General features: G+C 41.6%; 1 protein-coding gene across 4 annotated transcripts in view; it reads right to left on the minus strand.

The window, feature by feature from the left end:
• ANO5 (anoctamin 5) overlaps nt 1-24162 on the minus strand; it is an 81682-nt gene that overhangs the window by 44506 nt on the left and 13014 nt on the right. Inside the window, exons 2-4 of one of the 4 annotated variants that reach the window (XM_077322018.1) lie at nt 12646-12716; nt 5935-5982; nt 665-709 (exon numbers count right to left, since the gene is read on the minus strand). In XM_077322018.1, coding sequence (XP_077178133.1) covers nt 665-709; nt 5935-5982; nt 12646-12716 — 164 coding nt within the window. The remainder of the gene's footprint in view (nt 1-664; nt 710-5934; nt 5983-12645; nt 12717-24162) is intronic. The other 3 variants (XM_077322020.1, XM_077322019.1, XM_077322021.1) reach the window with 3 other exon arrangements.

A 24162-nucleotide genomic window follows, 5' to 3' on the forward strand; every position in this document is an offset into this window, starting at 1 on the left:
TGCTAGCAGTGCCCCCCCAACAGGCAGCGGGAAGTCAGGGGCACCAGCAGGCAAGCAAATGGAGCAGGGGCTGAGGTGGCAGTGGTGACATCCCTCGGCAAAAGACTACCCCCCCCCCACCTCAGTAAAATTGTCAAGTGTCGACTGGTCCCCGGTGATAAAAAGGTTGGGGACCACTGCATTAAAGAATCAAGATTACACATTAAAAAGCACCACAAATTTATTTTTATTGATTATTCATGCATTTCATATTTTGTGTCTTCTACACTTATCTCTTCTCTTTTCTTTCTCTTGCAGTGTGCTTCCTGTAGGTGGATTTTTCTTTTACCTATCAATGGGGACCAAAGCAGCTTACACCATTCTCCTCTCCTCCATTTTATTGTCAGTACAACCCTGAGAGGTAGATTAGGCCAAGGAAGTATGATTAGGCCAAGGTCACCCATTGAGCTTCCAGGGCATGTGTAGGGATTGCAACCTGGGAATCTTAGATACTAGGCTAACACTCTTAACCACTACACCACCCTGACTTCCTTATCACTACAGGTTTTTAGAAAAGAATCTAATTGTAAATCTTGTTTCCAATAAACTAGAGACATCACACAGTGAAGCTTGTTATCACTGCAGCCATCCAAGCCATTAGCAGCGTAAGTAGTCAATGGTTTACCCTGAGACGTCGTTTCAGGAACAGATTGAATCTCCTTCCAGTATTCTAAAATAACCAACAGGGAATTAGCATGTGAGCATACCATCCTGAAAAACTAAGCTTGTAATTATTTGAAGCTAGGATATGGAAACCATTTCCCCCCTGCGACGAGGGGCCATCGCTGGCAATTTTAAATTTGCCAAAAGAAACAGCATTTATTCAAAGGACAACTGTGCTAACATGAGTTAGCACATTAGACATCTGAAATCTTTCCCAAGATCTATGTTCTGACAGTCTCAAGGAACATGTTCAAATGGGAAAACAATAAATGTGATCAAAGAGGTACAATCACAGAGACCTGGAATCATGAATCAGCAGAATCATGGATGCTTTAGGCTGATCCTGCATTGAGCAGTGGATGGCCTGTATGCTCCCAACTCTATGGATGAAGTTTCCGGATTCAAATGGCTGAAAAATGAGCTACTACTGTCATGGAACTCAATGCCAGGAAGCTGCAGCTGAATCTATAGACCCTTCAAGCCACACAGTCTGTTCTCCACAGTTGGGATGCTAGCTTGTGCACAATTCAAATAAGAGATTGCTCTGTCTGTATGTAGGAACAGCTTTTGGACATATGCGTTGACTGTTGGCAGGGTTATTGCTGTCAATGTGGATATGTTCCCAGAAAAGATATACTTCCCATTTCTAGGGCTGCTTTTCATGTTTTCAGCTGTGACTACCAGACAAAATGAGGAGAATGGGTATGTCCTCTGCTCTACAGAGCTAAGAATAGTAGTGAAGATTCATCTTAAATTTCTCCCCTGAAAGTTCACCAGACTGTGATTAGAATCAGATTCAGGGTTCCTTTACTTAATACATGAAAGTTAAAATCTAAGCCATCTGTCTCTTAAAAACTTAGGAGGTTGAGTACAAATTTTTAGCACTTTGCTCCCTAGTTGATTCTTTAAATCCCAAAACAAACAAAACTAGCCACTAATGACATGGTGGAAGAAAATAAATACTAGCAATGGTTTCACCAACTAAAATATGTTTACTGAAGAGGTTCTAGGAAAATAAAATTGACTTCATTACTCACAAATGTATTAAGATAGAAATATTTTCAGCATATGTGAAATATTATGAAAGCTTCCTGAGTGACATACTTTCTATTTATTTTAGAAAAGTGGCTAAAATTGGTGCACTCCCTCCCCACCCCCAGCCTCATTCAAAGCTTCATAGTTGGATCACACTCAAATTTATGGTGCTATTCAAATACAGCAGCTGGGTAAGTTGGAGAGTGTTTTTTTCCCCACAAACTGAAATTCCAATAAGATAAGGTTTAGATTACTGCATGTAGAGAATAAACCAATGCTGATATTCCTGACATGGTCATAGGAATTAATTCTGAATTACGTTTCAGATGTAAAAGGAGCTGGGAAGAGTAGGGGGAGTTTATAAACACGCACACAAAAAACTGTGCACATGTCCAGTCTGAATGCTGCCAGTGTTTTTAGATTGCACAATTTCATCTTGGCACAAAACTTGGGTTGTCTTGATGCATAATTCTTATTTTGGCCTGTACTATCACCATTATGGACAGACAGCATACAATTTTAGATAAAAATAACTAATTGCTCAAGAAATTAATATAGCCACAGTTAAGCATTTCTACATCTGCTGATTTTTGCTGGAGATGTAAATAGTACTTAGTGTTGTTTGGATCATGAACGTTTCTGCAAGTGGTGTTCATTAGATCTCTAGTCAATTCCACTGGGGAAAAATACTTATTAAAAAGCAAAACAAAGAAAATTGGCTAATGCGATATTAGTAGCTGGTTCCAAAGTTATATCACAGTTAGAACCACGCTGTAATGCAATGATTCTCAAATTGTGTGCAGCATACTAGTAAGTCCTTTTAAAAATTGTCATACTCATCCCATTGTGACGTATCCTGAATTGATCCCACCTTTCTGTGCAAACAGATATACAATAATATACTGAGAATAACTCATGATTCTCTTATGCAGCCTCTACAGCTGGCAAGCAGACAGACTCCCAGAAATGACATAGAAAACAGTTTAATCTGTAAGCAATGAGTGATTCTGTGGGCAGGACATTAAGAGGCAACATTAATGGTGCTACCCTAAGAATGTAAAGATAATGTCAGTTGTTTTTGTTACCAGTGAGAGAAAAAAAGAGATCTGGATACAAGAATGAAGCATGTCTCCAATTTTAATTTAAAACAAACTGGGGCTGAAGTATTAATACTCCAGTAAATGTTGCTACTACATGACTAAGAAATCAACCACAGAGCAGAATTGTGTAGGTAAGGATGGTGTCAATGGTTCTCAATGTGTTCCATAAGGATTGATTATGCATGCACCGGGAAAGGCAGGCTGGCACCCACATGCCAGCAGGGCTAATCCCTGTTTCATGATGCTGGCACCATTCAGGCCCCCTCCCTGCCCTGGCCTGAGTTAGGGCCTCTGATGACCCATGGCAAGGGAATACAGATTCTTCCACATTCCTTGTATTTCCGTGGCAGCCAGAACAATGGAAGAGCCAGGCCTCAAAGGTGCCCTGTCCTCCTCCCCCACCTACAGTGTATCCATGCAGGGACACAAAACACTCTGTTGGGCTACATGCAGAGCCAAACGAGGTGTTGGTACACCCCCACAATGGTGGGATAGCAGCATGTGGTGGGACCCCAATGCCACCTGCTGCCACCATGATGTGCAGTGGATCCTTCCTGCCATGGAGTTGTCCAAGTGGATGGACAACTCCAGGGCAGACTGTGTTCGCTGGAGTATTTCTTCTTCCATGCATATACAGGATGTGATGGTGCATGCTGCCCCCACCAATAGGAATTGGTGGCATCCCAGTATGGCCACCCCTGTGAATAATCAGACAAGGAGTAATAAAAGGGTTGTAATCAACAAATTTGTATCAAAAAAGGCTAGCTCCTCTTCTAGACACTGAGTACTAGGAATGGACAGACACCAGAAAATTCCAGTTTAATCTGGGGTTCAGGGGGATCCTGAACTGAACCAAAAGCCCCCCAAAAAACCACCTAGTTGAGACCGATCTGTTTTGCTTCCACCTGCTTAGAAGTGGTGGGAAGCAAAATAGACCACTGAAATGCTTGCAACTAGGCTTGTGCGATTCAGCCACTTCGGTGGCCGTTCCCTCCAGGCGCAGCCAGCGGCGCACCGTGAGGGGGGGGAGGGTGCAACCACGCTGGCGCGGAACTCCACGCCTGTGTGGTTGCGCACGCCGCTGCACTGCTGCCCACGCCGCTGCCTCCCCATGGCGCTGCGCTGGCTGCGCCCGGAGGAAATGGCTGCCGAAGCGGCCAAATCGCACAAGCCTACTTTCAACCTTTTCACCAATGTCTTTAACTTCCCCATTTTGAAGTGGGCGGGAGGGGGAGATCAAAATGGATGGTTTAAATGACTGCCATCCATTTATACTTAACAGCTGATACACAGAACCACTGAGCTATTTGGTTTAAATGGCTGCCAGCCAAAATGGCTGGCAGTTGAAATAGTGATCAATTTTTCTCCTCCAACTTTGAAGTGAAGTGAAACCAACTAGTAAAAGGCTGGCAGCTATTTAAATGATCTATTTGCTTCCTTAGTTTGGAAGGGCAGGAACAAAATGGACGGTTTAAATGGCTGACAGCCACTTAAACCTGACAGCTGATGTGTGGACTGCCCTGTCCAACTACTAGGTTTTGATGTCTAGGACTGAATCAGACAAAAGTTTCAGGAAATGTTTAGGGAGGTCCCTTCCCCGAACCTTGATTCAGGGGGCATGAACTGGACCAAATTAATGATGAATTTTGACTTGTAAACTAGTTCATGCCTATCCCAACGGAGAACTCTAGAGGTCCCTGCAGTGTAGTGAACCTATTAAATCAAAGATCAATCTCGGTGCATTCTAAATGATCCAGGGAGCATGCTCATGCTTATTACATGTTCAGTTTCTTCAATCAAGCTATATCAAAAACAGGCACATAAAGTCCTCCATATATAATTTTTAAAATGAAGAAGTGGTATAATTTTAAGCTATAATATGTTGTCATACAAAATGTAATACAAACTAAAAACATGCATATCTACATACATTCATACTGAGACTACAGGAAATTCACCATAATACTATCCAGTGAAGTGGGGACAGTTTAAAACAGTTTCTATTTTTAAAGTATCTTATGAAAACAGTCAACCAGGAGACTTAAAAAGAATAACCCATTTCAACAGCGAATATGTTAGTAACACCAATGCCCAACACAAGCAAGAATGCCAAGTAAGAAGATGTCAGTGGTCATTTGCTATGATTTTATTTCTAAGGCCACTTAGATGGGAAACTGGGAAGGGCGGCTGCCTCAGGGCTCCATGCCAAAGTTCTGAATGGGCTCAGGGCAATAACTGAAAGAAGAGAATGTACACAAATGCAACTGCTTTTAATAACGGAGAGCAAAGATGTATTATATTTGCTTTGTAGTTTTCAGATCAATCATTAGATACCCGTTTTCATGTCAAAGAGACTTGTTCTGCTTAGCGGGAGTGGTCTATTAGCAGGTTTTTTTTATTTAGAAATAGCACGTGACTCAAACTGACCTAGATGATTATGGCAGTAGGAAATAAGCCAAAAGTTCTGTTAAGAACAGCAGAAAAGGACCAAACACAGAATATGAATTCTTTCCATGGCAACCACAGCATACAATGATGGGAGAAAAACTTTCCAGTTTTCAACTCTGTGCAGATTTTTAATTTATTTTCTGCACAAGCTTTCTTTGGTACAACTGTCCTTTTAATGGTTTTATGGGAAGATATCTAATTTAACACATTAGAGATTGAAGGGTTTGGAAAAGCAATTTTTTTAAAACCACCCCTTAGTGAAAAGTCAATCACTTACTTTAAAAAGGTATAAAATCAGAGGCCCATATAACATACTGGATACATACAATGAGGTCTTAACATTATGGCCAGAATGAAGTGTTCCCCCTTGTTACTGTTTTTAATACTCAATCTGATTAAGAGATTGAGAATTTGGAAGATTATATATTGTTTTCTTGGGTTGGCCTTAGAGGTTTACCTTTTTGAATTTTGCACTTGACTTCCTTCTGAACAGCCATTCATTCTGAAATCTAAATATGAACCTCGTTACCTTAGGAAAACTGGAAAATTCTTTTTTGTCTTTCTCTCTATTCGCTGCTTTTTGGCATAAAGGAGGAGGAAACATCATGCATGCAGGGATGCATAGCTGCGACCACTGCTTGCTGCTTACCCCTTGAAGGTCTGAGATGAGTAATGTAGTCTCAGTGGTACTTAGGCCCTGCCAGTGGCATCATGGGAAAGATATAATGTTGTTAGTGTAGAGTAAAAAGCAGCAGGATGCTGTTTTCTTGAAGTAAACAAATAAGCAGCAGTCATGAGGCAATGTGTTCCCTTTGCTTTAAATTTAAAGTGAATAATACTGACATTACTTCCCAAGGGGAAAATAGATCCAAATAAATAAAATTAAGCTCTTTTATCATATTTATACTTCGTTGGATGAGACAGAAAACTTATGTCATGGTGTTAGATGATTTACATGGCAGATTATCGCTTTTACGTTTGCAAATATTTAGAAAGATCAGCTTAAAAATACAACCTTAAATGGTGTTTCAGCTTTTTCTTTTCTTTTCTTTTTTTGAATATAGCAAAATCTTTATTTGTGCCTGGAAGGATGGGGAACCAGTATGACTCTGGGTAATTGTGTCCAACATTTGCTCTCAGCCAGTGGTTCTTCGGTAGCTTCCTGCAGCCCCACTCATATTGGCCAATCACTTCACTGGGGGAAAGAGTGGTCAGTGGACCTAAGGGTGGCAGGTTTCAATTTAGTCCACTGCTCATGTTTAAAAGGAAGGGGCTGCAGGTTGCTGGGCATTTGCAGCTATCTGCAAGCAATAACCCACCATCCCATTCCATCTTTCTGAATTCTTATTTCTATTGTTGCTATTTTTCTTTTACTATGTTCACAAAGGGCTGCTAGCTAACAGGGACAAGAAGGAATTGTACTGAAAGCTCTGATAAGCCCCAGGGGTTTCATGTTCCCCATGGGGGAAAGTAGATGCTATATAAGCTTGATTATATTGTTAAAAAGAGACTACCGTAACTGGGTGTTGTGATTTAGGCATAGGCTAGGGAACATAATAAAGATAAGGCAGGGTGATTTCCCTGCATGACCTAAACAGGGGCCCCTTTAAGGGGCTCTGAGGGCAGAGTGCATGACGGCCAATCTTGGGGCTCATTCAAGCTCAGGAGACTGATGAGGGGAAGAAGGAACTGTGACATCCACCACTTCTATATCTAGTATCAGCCATCTTCCCTTGGTTATCCCAACAGGTGGGTTGGATGGGTTGTTGGCAGTAGTCAAATACACCCACTGTCCCCAGCCTATGCTGTTCCAAGACTAGAGGAACTTGTAATTAACAAAGTTCTGGCCTGCCTCTCCCTAGCCCAGTGTGTCTATGATAGATTACACACAGGTAGGAAAGGCTGGGCAACCACTTGCATGGCAGTGGGGCTAATCCCCACTTATGCATGATGTCACCGCAAGCCCTGGCCCTCTTTTGGAGCCTCTGATGGCTTGCTGCAAGGGAATGCTGATTTTCCAGTGTTCACTTTTTTGCCAAGGCCGCCATTGGCAACCAGGCCAGGCCCTGCTCCTCCCCATGCTATGGTGGCTAGGAGGGGACTGAAAATGTCCCACTCAGCTCTGCAATGCATTGCAGCACCGTATGGTCAAATGTGCTTTTTAAATTATTTTGCAGGAAGGTAGGATCACATTCTCATTCAATCCCACCTTCCTGCAACCCCCCCTGCCCCCCCCCGCCCCCCAGCAGAACCTTTCTGGCAGCAGAGCTGCTCCATTGCAAAAATGTGTTCTCCATGGGGATGTGGAAAATGGTGGACCAGTTCCACCACTGAAATGCATCCCCCATGGGGACACAAGAAACATTGGAGCATATTGCTCTGCCACAATGCATTGGCAGCGGCCTGGTGTGGCCACTGCCATGCATAAAAGGTCTTCATCATCCTTCTCCCCCAGCCAAACTATTCCCCACTCTAGGCACAAAAGGCAGCTTGCCCAAAATTTTTATAATACAGTAATGTGTTTAGCTAAACAAATGCTTCCTGCACTTGCTTTGATTTGGCAGCTTCCTCTAAGTTTATTTTACCATGTAAATCAAAAATCCAACCTGGGCATCATGAAGACAGTGAATATGGTATGACAAGTAATGTAATAGCAAAGAGCTCTACATTAGTGGCATCAGCAGCTATGGTAATGCAACATCACAGTGTATAACAATAATGGCATCCAGTGAAGTATCACATAAAGAGTTACAAACATAAACATTTATGATTTCAGTGATAATTTTGAATATGGATAAAGTATAAGAAACAACATTAAATTTGCTTGTATTGTAGACAAAATGCATTTGAATTAGAACATCAGTGTATCAATGGTAGCATAATGGGAAAGTCTGATCTTGATCTCAAACCACCAACTAATTATACTGGTTTCAAGTTTACTTTTTGCGTGTTCAGCACATAGCACAAACATTCAAAGAAATCATAAATCTTTGTACCTGCAAATAAGCTTAATTAGAGTGAAGTCATTCAATAGATTCAATATATTATGGGAAGAATTTGCTGTAACCAACGAAGTGGATGACTTACAATTTGAAAAGACAGCAATCAGGCAAAATTAATTCTAGGCAGAGCTGACTACTTGCATCACAATAAATTTTATGCAAAATATGTATTCATAACAGTTTGGTAATAGCATTTCCATAATTCATCTTGAATATTATAAAATCATAAACTGCTGTCAATACATTGGAATTAAATTCATAAAACAGAATCAAAGTCAAAATCTCTGCATCTTTAATTAATCTGTTCTTACCACAAATATATGAAACATTTGTATTATCACCAAGACTGTTCAATTATAAAGGGAATAATTTTTGAACCTGTGGCTATAATTTTTGAACCTGTGACTGAATTTTGTGGTAATCTTATCTATTTTTTCATTGTCTTAATGTATTTATGTATGTGTGTTATATTTTTATTGGGAAAGGTAGAATAAACCTCTTCTCATAAGACCTCTCCATGCACAAGACAAATTCATGTTTTGTTAGTTCAGATATTATCTGAGCTGATGTAAACATTTTTTTCTGATAATTAATAGCTTAATAATTTTATGATAGTCCAACCTTATGATAGTCCAGAGCAGGGGTCTGGATAAATTGGCCTGTATGGCCCCTTCCGTGATTCTATGACTCAAATGCCGCTGTGTCATTATACCAAATGTATATAGCTACCAGAACTCAGATATTCATATTATGAACAATTTCACTTCAGTAATCAAGGATACATTCTGATTCACTTAAAACAGTATGTAGATTATCCAAAAATACAGAAGAAACTGGTCTAACAATGCCAGCATATTGTTTTTTAGATGAATGGCTCCTAGAAATCAGTCTAAGGTCAAATATTTCAGTTGCTCAGAGAATTACATACAAAGCAGCTTTTTATTTTCTAAAAACATAACAAAAACATTACATGGAAAGATCAGACTTAGGCAAAATATGCCAACTTCTGAGACCCTCAAATATATTTTTTTAACAGCAAACGCAACAGATTAAAAGAGCAGCAGTTGTTTATCACTTTATACATTGTGCGGGGATTTGGACTAGATGACCCAGGATAAATAAAAGATCCAATTCTTTTATTCATTGATTCTATGTTAATTCTTATAAAAATGAATAACATTACCTTTGAGGAGTATTATGAATTAACAATGTTTTTATTAACTCATTTCAAAGGACTACACACAGTATCACAAACAGCTGGTTTTCTCAGAATCAAATCATAACATTGTTGCAATATCATTGGATAGTCCAATCCAGCTAACTAGATCAATGCATATAGCCGATCAATGCTTCAGTCCTACATCTGATGTAAATCTAAATGTACACTGAAATTAGGATGGATAAATTCTGCCAGTTCCATTTCAGTAGCCTTCTACCAAGGCCTCCTCATGCAGTCCATCTTCTGTGGGATTTTTTATAACTGATTTTGGAATGTATAAATATGCAGCTCCTATTTATGTCATGTCTGTTTTCCCCTTTGTATTTAAACTAATGAGCATGAGCAAGTCTGCAGCTTAAAGCACATTTTTTAAAAAAGCACAGCAGTTACGTTTAAGCTCCTTTACTATTCTTAAAAAATAACTGCTGAGTAATCCACAAAGAGAAACTGTTTGAAAAATGGTATAAGAAAGACAAGAGATACCATACCAGTTTCCCATAAGCATGTGCCTGAGGCAGTCCAAGAATACTAGCAATCCATACATAATTAATTTCCATCTAAAACTGATTTAAGAACAATCCCATCAACAAAAATAACCACATGATTTCTTTCATCCCACTCCAACAACCCATTTTCAAGAAAGGGAAAAAAGATGATCCGGGTGACTACCGACCCATTAGCTTGACATCTGCAGCTAGCAAAATTTTGGAACAAATCATCAGTCATTCCTTGAGCAGCTGGAACACAGAGATGTGATTTCTAAAACTCAGCACAGGTTTCGCAGGAAGTTATGTCAGACCAACCTTCTCTCTTTTTTGAGAAAGTGACTACCTTGCTGGATCAGGGGAATGCTGTGGACATAGTTTATCTGGATTTCAGTAAAGCTTTGATAAGGTTCCACATGATATTCTTGTTGACAAGTTGGTAAAATGCACTATGGATCCTAATTCTGTCACGTGGATCTATACCTGGTTGACAGATCATACCCAAAGGGTGCTTGTTAATGGTTCAGCTTCCTCTTGGAGACGAGTGACAAGTGGAATGCCTTGGGGATCTGTCCTGGGGCCTGTGTTGTTCAACATATTTATAAATGATTTGGATGAGGGATTAGAGGGGGTACTTATTAAATTTGCAGAGTATACTAAACAGGGAGGGGTAGCAAACACAACAGAAAACAGAATCAGGATACAGGATGATCTTGATAGGCTCAAGAACTAGGCTAAACTGAATAAAATGAAATTCAATAGGGACAAATGTAAAGTTCTGCATTTAGGTAGGAAAAAACATCTACACCAATATAGGATAGGGGAAACTTGTCTTGTCAGTAGTATGTGCAAAAAGGATTTATGAGTCTTACTAGACCATACATTGGACATGTGTCAATAGTGTGACTCAGTGGCTAAAAAGGCAAATGGGATTTTGGACTGTATCAAATGGAGTATTGTGTCCAGATCACGGGAGGTGATGGTACCACTTTGCTCTGGTTCAGCCTCACTTAGAGTACTGTGTTCAGTTTTGGCCACCCTAGTTGAAGAGGGATGTAGACAAACTGAAGCATGTCCAGAAGAGGGCAATAAAGATGGTGAGGGGTTTGGAGACCAAGACGTATGAGGAAAGGTTGGGGGAGCTTGGTCTGTTTATCCTGGAGAGGAGATGATTGAGATAGGATATGGTAATCATCTTCAAGTACTTATAAAGCAGCCATATAGAGCGGTGGTCCCCAACCACCGGGCCGCAGCTCCCTCTCCCCGCCCCCCCACAGTAAGAAACTTCCCAGGCCACAAGCAAATCGGCCGCAAAAGTGGCCGACTAGCTTGCGGCCTGGCAAGCTTCGTTTTGTGAGAGGGGGGGAGAGGGAAGCAGGGCCGCGTATGCACGTTTGCGGCTGCGCATGCATGATCGCCCTCCCCACCACCGCCAGTCCGCAGCCCTAGAAAGGTTGCGGACCACTGATATAGAGGATGGAGCAGAGGTATTCTCTCTTGCCCCAGAGGGACAGACCAGAACAGATGGGATGAAATTAATTCAAAAGAAATTCTTTCTAAACATCCGGAAGAAGTTCCTGACAGTTAGAGTAGTTTCTCAGTGGAACAGGCTTCCTCAGGTGGTGGGTTCTCCTTTGGAAATGTTTAAACAGAGGCTGGATAGCCATCTGATGGAGAGGCTGAGTCTGTGAAGATTCAAGGGGGTGGCAGGTTACAGTGCATGAGCAATACGGTTGTGAGTGTCTGGCATTGTGCAGAGTCTGACTAGATGACCCAGGAGGCCCCTGCCAAATCTGTTATTCCACAATTTTTTATGCATGTAATAATGTTCAAGATAATAATATTAAATACATAATTATGAGAGTGAGATAGGGATGGGAAGGACATATGTTTGGCTTTATATAACCACCGCTCTCAGAAAACTGGCTTGTGGCGGTTTACAATAATATAAATTAATATCCAAAACAACATAATAACCATTTAAGAATCCCTGATTAAAACAGCTCTAAAAACTCAACTACATTGTTGATGGTGGTATTAATTAATTTAGTTAAAAATGCATCCCACACAGTGAGATCACTGGCTGATCTAAAAACAAGTAAATGTAACAGTTGGGCTGATAATACCAGGCCCGTATCCTAAGGGGCGTGGGGAACCCGATCTTAAACTGGATATACATGCAAGCAGATTGTGCATTTAATTTCATAGTTAACTCAAGGAAGATCTGAGCAATGTGTACAAATGCATATCTAATCCAGCCATGAAGCCCCCATGAAGATAGTCAATAGTGAAGCAAACACACCAAGAGAACATAGGCAGCTACACTTTCAATCACAAATGACAGTGCAATTGCACAAATATCCCATTTCAGCCCTTGCCATTTCAGAAGAAGTACAATCACCACACTTGTCAGAAACTGGAATTCATGTCTCACTTCTCTGTCATAATAGAGTATGTAACTAAATGTTGGTTTGGTGAGAATAAACAATTTACAGTTTCAAGACATTAACATTTATGGTTCTTCTTTCAAAAATATTTTTACAGCATAAATTGTTTTGACAGTATAAATTGTTTTCATTTTCACAACATTCATTGTTCTTCATTATAAAAATCATATTTACATAATGCAATGTGTATCTGCAGCTGGAACATACCTCAGAATTACCAGGATGTTCTGAATCTGCATTTGATATATTCTCAAATAATGGCCCATTGGCTTCTTCTCCTAAACAATATAAAAATAAATATATCATTACCTCCAATGTATGCTTTCATTTTTTTATACTTCCAAGGAAAACGCTAACCCCCCCCCCCCCCAAAAAAAAAAACAGTGACTGAAAATTCAGGTCAGATACTAATGTTTGATATTTAATGAAACCGATCATGTACCATCCAAATGCAATGCAGTTGTTAGTTATAGTCCATCAAACCAAAATTTGAAACCAAGGCATTTTAGGATGGAGGAGCTTGGTCAGAAATTCAAATCCTGCTTTTAGTAACTAACCAAAATACATGTTAATGTGTCACAGTTTTGTGTTACATCTAAATCGAGCCATTCTGGAAATGCCAACCTAACACTGGCTTCTGCAGCCCTTAATTATCTAAAATCAGGGTATAGTAATTACTTGTAATAATGCAACATTAATCTAGTCTAACTGAAACTCTAAAAAACTAGAAATACGGATTTCTTTCAGAAAACAGTTTTGTGCCTCTAGGACCAAATGGGCATATGTAATAAATGGTGCAATTTACACTTGCAGGTTGGAATCTAGAAGTTAACAATTTGGATTATGGCCCACAGATCTCAGATGATAAAATTCATTCGTGCATTTGAAAAGATGTAAAACAGATAATATTGTCATAGTTACCGTAGCCTCGGTTTTGCTACAGTGGTTTGTTAACAGTATAAACATAATGGGAGGGGGAATTACTACAGCGAGTATAGCTTTGAAGTGAGGTAAAAGTATGGGGATATTTAAAAATAAACAAACAAAAGGAAGATGTGTAATTTAGCTGGCTGAACATGGCTGAAACATTCAAAGACTAAATGAATAAATAAAATAAAGGTTCTTGAGATTTCATGGAAAAAGAAGTAAACCTGGATTCTATACATCTTTTATGCACTAAATGAGTATATTTTAAAGTGGGTTAATTTTAAATATACTGCACATGTTATTGTGAGTGGGAATATTATCACAGCCCTTACGATCAGTAATGTCATAAACACTGTGTAATAGGGTCCCCTGACAATCAGCCAAAATTAATTTACTGTTATAAGGCTTATTTCATATTTTAGCTATGACCTTCTGAAGTATCCTAAACCTCCTAAAGAAGTCATGTGCAAGTGACAGAAATGTAGTGTATATAACCAAAAAGGAGAACAGTGTTTCAGACCACTAAACTCACAAGGACAGCAATCTTTAACTGCTCCTGCGGAGCGGATTAAATAAAGCACTAAGGGCTCTGTGGGCAGAGAAAGGACGGGGCTTGTCCGTGATAAAAACTCGGAGAGGCCAATCAAGAGCCACGAAGCTCTTGATTGGTTTGCCACTTGGCTCGCTCCCTGGACTGGCCACGCATTTCCTTTCCCACCGCCCAAGCATCGAGCTCACCTGGGGAGGGGGCACCCAGAAAAGGAGCAGGGGTGCCGCGTCTTTGACGCGGCAGCCCTGCTCCTTTCCACCAGCCCAGCCACGAGCCTCCCTTGCCGCCGCTACCACCAACAGCCGCCTGCCTGGAGGCGCCAGGCCGCGGCGCCGCCAACCAGAAAGGGGCACCTTGTGCCCCTCCCAAGCCACCTACGAGCCCTACCGAGATGCTGCCCAAAGAGGTAAGTCCCCCCATCGTGCCACCCCCTAACCCCATCCTCCCACCTCTCGCCCCTCCAACTTGGCCCGCCAACACCAACGCCGCTCAACCTGGCTTTCCCCCCTCCCAGCAACCCACCCACCCCCGCCGCTACCTCCCCCAACCACACACCTGTCACCATCTCTGCCCCCAACAACCACTTCCACCTCACCAGCCCTTTATGCTTCTAGTATGGTGGTCCAACAGGCAGAGTTACCCAGTTCAAGTTGGGACCTGGAATCCTCCCAAAATTATAACTAATCTCTTGACAATAAAGATCAGTTCCCCTTAAATATATGGCAGCTTCAGAGCTATACCACAGAGTAAGGGGTCCTCAAATTTTTGGAGCCTGTGAATATTTTTTCTATTCCAACACAGGGTGGTAGACCACAAAATGGCTGCCACAAGAGATTGGTAGGAGGCAAAATACCTGAATTTCAATCAAAGGTTAACATAATTATTAGCAGTCTTGATCTGGCTTGCAGGTGTCCGTAGTTTGGGCTTCCTGCAGCTACCATCTTTACTTCTTTCAAGGCTGGAATTAAGAATGTCATAATTGGTTAAATGTGAAAACCTATACTCAACTGAGTAACCAGGCAGCCCAGGCAAGCCCGGTCCTGGTAGATCTCAGAAGCTAAGCAGGGCTGACCCTGGCTAGTATTTGGATAGGAGACCTCCAAGGATTTGGGTGGGCGTTCCTCCAAGGAACACTAAGGGATCATTACACAAAGGCAGGAAATGGCAATCTACCTCTGAACGTCTCTTGTCTGACTGCTACACAATCCTCGGATCTCCTGGCTACACTACACACACCATGCAATCAATCATCAATCAATCAATCAATCAATAAAAGGAGGGAATTAAGAGTGAATATTAACATCATCTAGAAAGTACCATCAAGGGAGATACCTGACTGGGTACAAGAAACTAACTATCAGTGAGCAAAGGAGTATAATAAAACTATAGGCCAGAGGGAAGCCATGCTAACTTTATCCTTGTGCCATGTTAATATGCTTTGATATTACGCTATATCACGATGGCCTGTAACATGTGGGACAATACATATGGCTGTCCAATAATGTTTTTGTCAGCCCTTGGCCACAATTATTCTCACCAGCCTGTAGATACAGAAGGCTTATACAGTAGCCAGCACTTTACTTGAACAGAACTGCTGTCGAGAGAACTGAGTTTCCAATCTGCAGTGTACAGAAATGGTCCTCAAAACAAAACAAAAAAAAAACCTTTTTCCTAAATCACAATAACACGGTCTAATGTGTAGCAACAGAATTAAAATGGCTTTGAGAGAATACATAATAATAAATCTGATTCAAACCAGCTCTACACAGGGACATTCAATTGCTCAGCAGCTATGAACAAGTTGTTCTGTACCTATAGAAATCCCTGCATCATTGTATAGCAATGAATATTCCCCAAACCAGCATTCAAAGAAATTTAAAAGTAAAGATGCCTTAGCTTCCAACAATGAGTATCTTCACACTTATAAAAAATTCAGGGGCACTGAATGGCCTATTGTTCCCTGGAATATGGTATAACTACAAAAAAAAGTCCATTGTATCTAAAAATACAATGGGCACTAGGGTCCCCCTTGCCCCAGGCAGGCTAACTGAGGCCTGAAGAGGCCTCAACAGGTGTTTTTGGGATGCAGAAGAAACACTGGCAGGGACTCTACTTCTCCCTTCACCACCCCAAGGCCTGGCAAGGCTGTGGCCAGAGCTGCTCAGAGGGGCAGGAGCACTGACAGGGACTGGCTTGCCTTCTCCCCCCAGCAGCACCACCAAGCCTGGGAAGGTCATTGCCAGACCTGCTCAGGGCAGAGGTGAGCGCTGGTGGGGGCCTCCCACCCTCCTTCCCCTAGCCCCACCAGCCCCACCAGGCCCACAGTCCCAGGCCTTCCACTATCCCTCCCAGCTCCCTCTTCCTGTTTAATTTATATGTTCCGATTCCGATAATATTCAAACCTCCACACAGCAGATACCTTGTGAGGTTGGTGAGGCTGAGAGAGCCCTGAAATTACTGCTTAGTCAGATCAGCTTCATCAGTGCTGTGGTGAGCCCAAGATCACCCAACTGGTTGCACGTGGGGGAGGAATGGGAATTCAAACCCAGCTCACCAGATTAGAAGTTGGTGCTCCTAGCTACTACACCAAGCTGGCTCTATTACTGTTTCTGTTTACGGACTTACCCCAGTTGTTCTGCCTGTGGCCCATTCATAATTTGTTTACTTGCAAGTAATTAATTCATAATTTACTTTCTTTCAAGGCCAATTGGACTTGTTCAAACTAAATGGAAACTAATACTAACAAACTAGTATGGCAACATATTCAGGTGGGAAGTCATGTTAATCTAAAGCAATAGGACAAAGTTTGAATCCAGTAGCACCTTTAATACCAATGAGAGTTTTATTCAAGGTATAAGCTTTCACATGCTTGCACACTATAAGGTAAAGGTAAAGGTATCCCCTGTGCAAACACCGAGTCATGTCTGACCCTTGGGGTGACGCCCTCCAGCGTTTTCATGGCAGACTCAATACGGGTGGTTTGCCAGTGCCTTCCCCAGTCATGACCGTTTACCCCCCAGCAAGCTGGGTACTCATTTTACTGACCTCGGAAGGATGGAAGGCTGAGTCAACCTTGAGCCGGCTGCTGGGATTGAACCCCCAGCCTCATGGGCAAAGCTTTCAGACGGCTGCCTTTCCACTCTGCGCCACAAGAGGCTCTTGCTTGCACACTATACATGTACACAAAACATTGTTGTGTTAAAGGTGCCACTGGACTCAACCTATGACTAAACACATTCTTCACACTTTACTGCCAGACCAATTACTGTTGTTTCATTCATTTATTTAACACACTTGTTAGCTATATTTCTACCTTACAGGAACTCAAAGTGGCTTACATAGCACACAAAAACACAATAATACATGAAACACTCTAGTTTAAAATGAATTATTTAAAACTGCCTATAGACAGAAAAGCTCAAACTAATCACATACCCTCATGAATAAAACTATCTTCAGCTGCCTCCTAAGGGTTGATACTGATAAGCATGATAATGTTTGCCCTTTGGCTGTCATAAATGGAAATCAAGTATGAACCAAAAGCACTCAGTGATAGCCCAGTGGCAACTGTTTTTGATTTTCCTGAGCTGAAAATACTGACGTGATGCTGGAGCATAACATTACAACCCACTCCCATCCTTTTCCCTTCCATTCCAGCAAGACAACAGGCTCCACCAGCAATAACTCTGGGTAATGGAAAAAGAAAAGAATGGAGAAAAGAATGTTGGAAAGCAAGGACAAAATCAAAGAAGGGGTGAAGGAAACCTGAGAGAGGTTAGAGGCCCTCTAGGTTCAACATGATACCTGTACCAAAATATAAGGAGACAGGGAAATACATTTTCCATTCCAAGACAGTTTCAATCTCCTACTGGTTCCTTCTGCAGCCACCACCATCACCCCTTCCTACACAGAGGACCACTGGCTGGGTCAGCACACAGAGAGAGAACTGGAAAATCCCAGCTTTTAATGGAGTAAAACATGTGGAATCAGCAGCCTAGGCATGATTCCAGACGTCTCCCTTTCAATGGAGGATCAGGTCACAAATGTTGCTTGCCTGCCTCCATCTTTGCCATGAACAACTTGTGCCCTATTTCTTGGCATCAGACCTAGTCAAGTTGATCCATGTAGTAATCACCTCTAAGATTTCTGCAACTCACTGTTGCAGGGATTCCCTTGAGACTGCCCCCAAAACTCCAACTGGTTCAAAATGCGATGGCAGAGTTCTCACAGGGACCCAATAGAGGGTACATATTAACACTGGTGCTCTCACAGGTCCACTGGTTCCAGATTAGGTTTTGGTATTAACCTTTAAAACTGAGACTGACATATCTATGGGACTACACCCCCCAAAGGCCATTAAGATCCTCTGACCAAAACCTGATGGCCCAAAGGAAGTAAGATGGGCCTCAACCAGGGCTGGAACATTTTGGCCTTGGCCCCAGTCTGGTGGAATACTCTGCTGAAAGAGATCAGGGCCCTGTGGGACCTCAACCAGTTAGACAGGGCATGTAAGACAGAGCTGTTCCACCAGGCATATGGTCAAGGCTCAGATGGATCATCAAGAACTGCTGGCCTTTCTTCTGAAACAGAGGAATGATCTGTCCTCCAAGGATTTGACCCCCCCCCCCAACCTAAATTAGTTTATTGTTTTGTTTTGCTTTAATAGGTGTTATTGTTATTTTACAATGTGATTTTATTCCGATTGTCTATTATATGCTGTTACCCACCTTAAACTGTTTGGAAAACAGGCAACATAAATAAATATTTATTTATTATGTCCCACCATCTCCAACTTTGAGTTCAGGACTTTGTGTGCCCATTTCTCTCAATCACTCAGTTGTTCCACTGTCAGTGTTTTAATTACAAAGCAAGGGTATGACAGCCAAAGCAGTACAAGTGTTGCACAGAGATGGTGATACAGGAGAGGGGGGTCCAGTTGCCTGGCTTGATTTCTGCCTCTGGGTTCAGTGGCCCACCATAGCCTCCTCAGGCTAATGAATGACTTTCTCATTATACCTTTTCTACTTACCTCTCATGCTACTCCCTGACTTTCTGCCTTGCTTTCCTCACCCTACATAGTGGCTTGGGTTCCATCTCCATCCTACCACTTCCCAAAATAGCGACACTATTCCCTGTGACACTAGGTGGGAGCTGAAGGGTCTGGGATAGAAAATCATTCATTTTTGGGTAGCCAAAGCAGGCTTGATGGAAACAGGGGTTTCGTAGGGTGGCTCCTTTCCTCTTGGAATTCCAAGTGCCAGTTCATCCAGTGTCAGTTCTGATTCACAATAACATGGTCTAATGTGTAGCAACAGAATTAAAATTGTCTTGAGAGAATACATAATAAATCTGATTCAAATCAGCTCTACTCAGTGACATTTGTTTATTCAGCTGCAATGAACAGGTTGTTCTGTGTCTACAGAAATCCCTACATCAGTACTCCCCAGAGGCACTCAAAGACTTTAAGAGTAAAGATACGTTTGCACCCAACATCCAGTATCTTTACCCTTATGAAAAGCCCTGGATGGCTGAATAACCTGTTCTTTCCTGGAATACAGCATAATGAGATCCAATCCTTTTTCTGATATTACATCCTGGAAGCAGAATAAAACCCCAAAACATCTGCATCTGAATATGGAAGTGAACTTTGACAACCACCAGTTCTCCCATGCATCTATGTGTGGCCATTTCCCAGGATCCCCCTTCCAAGCCTGTCTTCTTTCTTAATTAAATTACCAAAAACCTAACTTCAAATTAAGAGCCTCTTGTGGCGCAGAGTGGTAAGGCAGCCGTCTGAAAGCTTTGCCCATGAGGCTGGGAGTTCAATCCCAGCAGCCGGCTCAAGGTCGACTCAGCCTTCCATTCTTCCGAGGTCAGTAAAATGAATACCCAGCTTGCTGGGGGGTAAATGGTAATGACTGGGGAAGGCACTAGCAAACCACCCCGTATTGAGTCTGCCATGAAAATGCTAGACGGCGTCACCCCAAGGGTCAGACATGACTCGGTGCTTGCACAGGGGATACCTTTACCTTTAACTTCAAATTACATGACTCAATTCCAATCCAAGGAAAACATTAGGACCAAGAACTCTTCTCTATCTTGGATTATAATCCCAACCATACCCCCCCCCACCACCGATTTGGCTGATGACTGCAGTGATGGTAGAGGAAGTGGCAGCAAGGAGGGGGAGGTCTTTCTTATTCTTTCTCATCCAGGCACTTTGAACACTACTACAACATGACCCTTAGAAATGTAGTTTTATCACCAGATAATGTTCTTTGTATGACTGTTAGACACTATGGACTTCACACAAACAGTACAGCTCCATAAAAATAGCACACCTTGGTTTTTGAGCCAATAATTTCTCCCTCTTGATTGTGTGTGTTTGTGTGTTGCTCTTCTGACTTTCTTGAAGGTCCTGGTGCAACAAACATAAGTAAAGGAATCCACCACATTAAGGTGGGATACTTGTCCTCCACTGGTACTATAAAAGAACTTGCAAGAGTCTCCTTCCCAATCTGCTTTAACCTGTTTTTGTTTTAAAAGTATATATTCTGAGCATGTGGATGTCATGTGAAAGAAATGACCCACATTTTCTTGCTGTAAAGATCTTGTCAATATTGATGCCTTTATATCACCATCAGCTTCTTGCTAGTGTCGTTTTGTCACTACTTTGTTTCCTATGAAGAAGAAGAGTTGGTTTTTATACCCCACTTTTCACTGCCTGAAGGAGTCTCAAAGCGACTTACAATTGTCTTCCATCCTCTCCTCACAACAGACAACCTGTAAGGTAGGTGAGGCTGAGAGAGCCCAGATATTCCTGCTCTGATATGGTCACCCAGCTGGCTGCATGTGAAGCAGCAGGGAATCAAACCGGGCTTGCCAGATTAGAAGCTGCCTCTCTTAACCACTGGCCAACACAGCTCTAAAAAAAACCCCACTATAGTGCAACCCCACTCTTACACTATATAATCAATTGTCATTTATTACTATCTCAAAGTTTAGTTGCTCTGTCTAGCCAGTTTTTATTAAAGCAAAGTTTACAGCATTTTTTGTTGCAGTTATAAGAGGGAAAGTATAGGAAGGTCATTTTTTTTAGTGGTTTTGGCTTTTGTTTCTGTTCTACACTACACCCAGACAACTTTTAAAATTCAGACCAAATTTATGACTACGTTACCAGGTCTTGTTTAATGCTGTGTATACACGAATACAATGAGCCTCTTGTGGTGCAGGGTGGTAAGGCAGCCGACATGCTGTCTGAAGCTCTGCCCATGAGGCTGGGAGTTCAATCCCAGCAGCAGGCTCAAGGTTCACTCAGCCTTCCATCCTTCCGAGGTCGGTAAAATGAGTACCCAGCTTGCTGGGGGGTAAACGGTAATAATTGGGGAAGGCACTGGCAAACCACCCCATATTGAGTCTGCCATGAAAACGCTAGAGGGCGTCACCCCAAGGGTCAGACATGACTTGGTGCTTGCACAGGGGATACCTTTACCTTTACTATACATGAATACAGCAGCCTCTCTTAATTCTACATAGTTTTGGACACAGGGCCATTGTAATTTATTCCTAGTATAAAAGTTAAATAACCTTTTCCCTACTATTTTAAACAATTTTTCTTTTTTTATATTTAGTTATGGCATTTATAGGAAAGCTACTTCAGAGAGTTTGCAGATCATTCAGGGGTGATCTGGAACAGTCTGATCAATAGAAATTAGAGTTAGATAATGTTTCAAAATGTGAGCATATTTTTGAAGCAGTTGAAGCATAAACAATAGTCCTTTCCACTAACTTTTCCATTAATAGTTACAACTGTAGCCTTTAAAAGACACCCCCTCCCCAAACTTCATCTGTTTCTGACTTGTATTTGTCAGCATGACACAAGTCAGGGTTGCTTTGAATTTGTTAATTCTATTCTCTCAGATTTCCTAATTTATGGTTCAAAACCTTGAACAACAAACCACAGATCCCTGTATAATTTCAAAGTAACATTATAGGAAAATTAAAGGCCAGAATACAAGTTAAATTTAGCAGAGCTGCTTTCCAGCCTGTGTTTCTCCAACAGCATCTATGGCTCTGGGGCTTCTGCTGTCTTACCATATGGTTGACAAGAGTAAAATTTCTCAGCTACTGAACAACCCTGCTGAGAAAAGCCATATAATCCCTCAGTACAAAACTGCACCACGCCTAAATTTAGTTGCTTCTCCAGGGCAGGACTGGCCAGGGAGTATCTGGTCCCGAGGCTGCAAGCACACCTCGCGGCCGGCTCCTGGGGACGGTCACTTCACAGACCAGATCAGCTTTGATGGGCACACCCGGATTGGCTCACGCAGGTATCTGGATACATGGACGTGTCCCAGACAGAGCTCTGCCCTTAGTGGCTCTACCAAAATATTAGAGCCACTAGCTAATGGTTAAGATATGGTTATGGTTAAGGTATATAGATGAACTTTCATACTTCTTTTCTTTTATATGGCCTTTATTAACAACAAAAATAATTATTCTATCCAAGAAACCAATATGAATCAATCCTTCCACCAACTTCTATTTTCAGCCAAGTGCTTAGAATGCTGTTTCACCCCCCTTCAAGATCAGCTTTTCATGAATTGCAAAATCTAAAACACACACACAATACATTCGAGAAAATGAACAAGATTCTCTCTTTCAAGTCCTAAAAGTTGAAGGATAGCGTGTTTCATTTTTTTTTCTTGTAGCCCTCCTGTTCTCTCTCAAGTAGCTGTCCCATGTCCATGCTTTCTTGTGCTACCTGAGAGCCAGCATGGTGTAGTGATTCAGTGTACTGTAATCCAGAATGCTGGTTTTGATTCCCCGCTCCACCAAGGTGTGCTATTTTTATGGAGCTGTAATGTTTGTGTGAAGTCGATAGTGTCCAAATGATCTTGGGCTAGTTCTCTCAGACCTATTCTTGCAAAGCACTTCTTTTAGACCTCTCTGAGACCCACCTACCTCACATGGTGTCTATTGTGGGGAGAGAAAGGAAAAGGTGTTTGAAAGCTGCTTTGGGAATCCTTCAGGTCATGAAAAGTAGGATATTAAAAAACAGCTCTGCCATGAATAAAAGGGTCATGCTGCAGGAAACAGTTCTTAAGGCCCATTTAAAAGTTCTCTAGTTGCTTCCTACTCTTGCAGCCAAGAGAATGTGATGAACGCTTGAAGTCCCTGGTTTGTTCCCTCCTCTATTATGAATTCATTACATGGCCTTAGGAAGCCATAGCCCAACAACTATCATGAGAATAATAGACTTACATTACGAAGCCATTGTAAAGCCTACTAGAATAGTATATATGGAATACTGAAATGCCTTGAACACTCTGAAGGCTACATAATAAATGCTAAGTAATATTACGTGCTCCAAGGTCTAACTGAATGTGTTGAATCAATCTGTTGGCATCACATGTTTTCTGAGGGAGATTCTCGTAGCGCAAAGATAATGGCTAAGCATCAAACATATCTGAGCAATGTCTGCCACAAATGTTCAACCAACTGTCATGTCTTGCAGACAAACCATTTGAAAGCTGGTAGGGAAACATACCAAATACACCCCCCCACACACACACACATACAGAAAACAATTCTTTGTAACAAAACCAGTATTCAATATCTATGTTATGAAGTGTCAATAGTTATCATTTGGATCCCTTATGGGAAAGGACCACTAACCAGTCTGGGCTCTTTCTTTCTTGTACTTCTTTTCTACACAACTTAATATTGGGGGAGATATTTAACAGTGGGGGAGACATGCAATTCCTAATTAGATCACATATGAGATCAGATCATTCCTTTAAAGTTGCTTGGTTAAAATGCCGCAATTATGATTCTAATGTTCATCATCTTCAATGTGTACATGAGGAGACTACTGCTGTAAGATAGAGGCATCATAATGAATGCAAAAACAATGTCAGCTCTGCTTAATCACCATCCCATGAGAAGGTTCATTATTCTTAACAAACTGAAAATACATTTCCATAAATACAGGTTGGGGAATAAGTATCCTGACCTCACTGAAAATATTGTTCTAGGGCTTTGTGAAGGGCTACAACTACACATGCTAATGTACACATGCAAATGCACTTACCAATTCTGCTCAACTAATTAGGCCCTGCTGCATATTTCAGCAGTACATGCAAAACTAACAGCTTAGCATTAGAAAAAGTACACTTAAAGCTACAGCCCCAGAGGCAGCAGAATGACCTCCAGCCAAAGAATTGACCAGTTATCTTTGTTTTAGA

The sequence above is a fragment of the Paroedura picta genome, chromosome 2 (genome assembly GCF_049243985.1).
Source record: "Paroedura picta isolate Pp20150507F chromosome 2, Ppicta_v3.0, whole genome shotgun sequence".
Classification (NCBI taxonomy): domain Eukaryota; kingdom Metazoa; phylum Chordata; class Lepidosauria; order Squamata; family Gekkonidae; genus Paroedura; species Paroedura picta.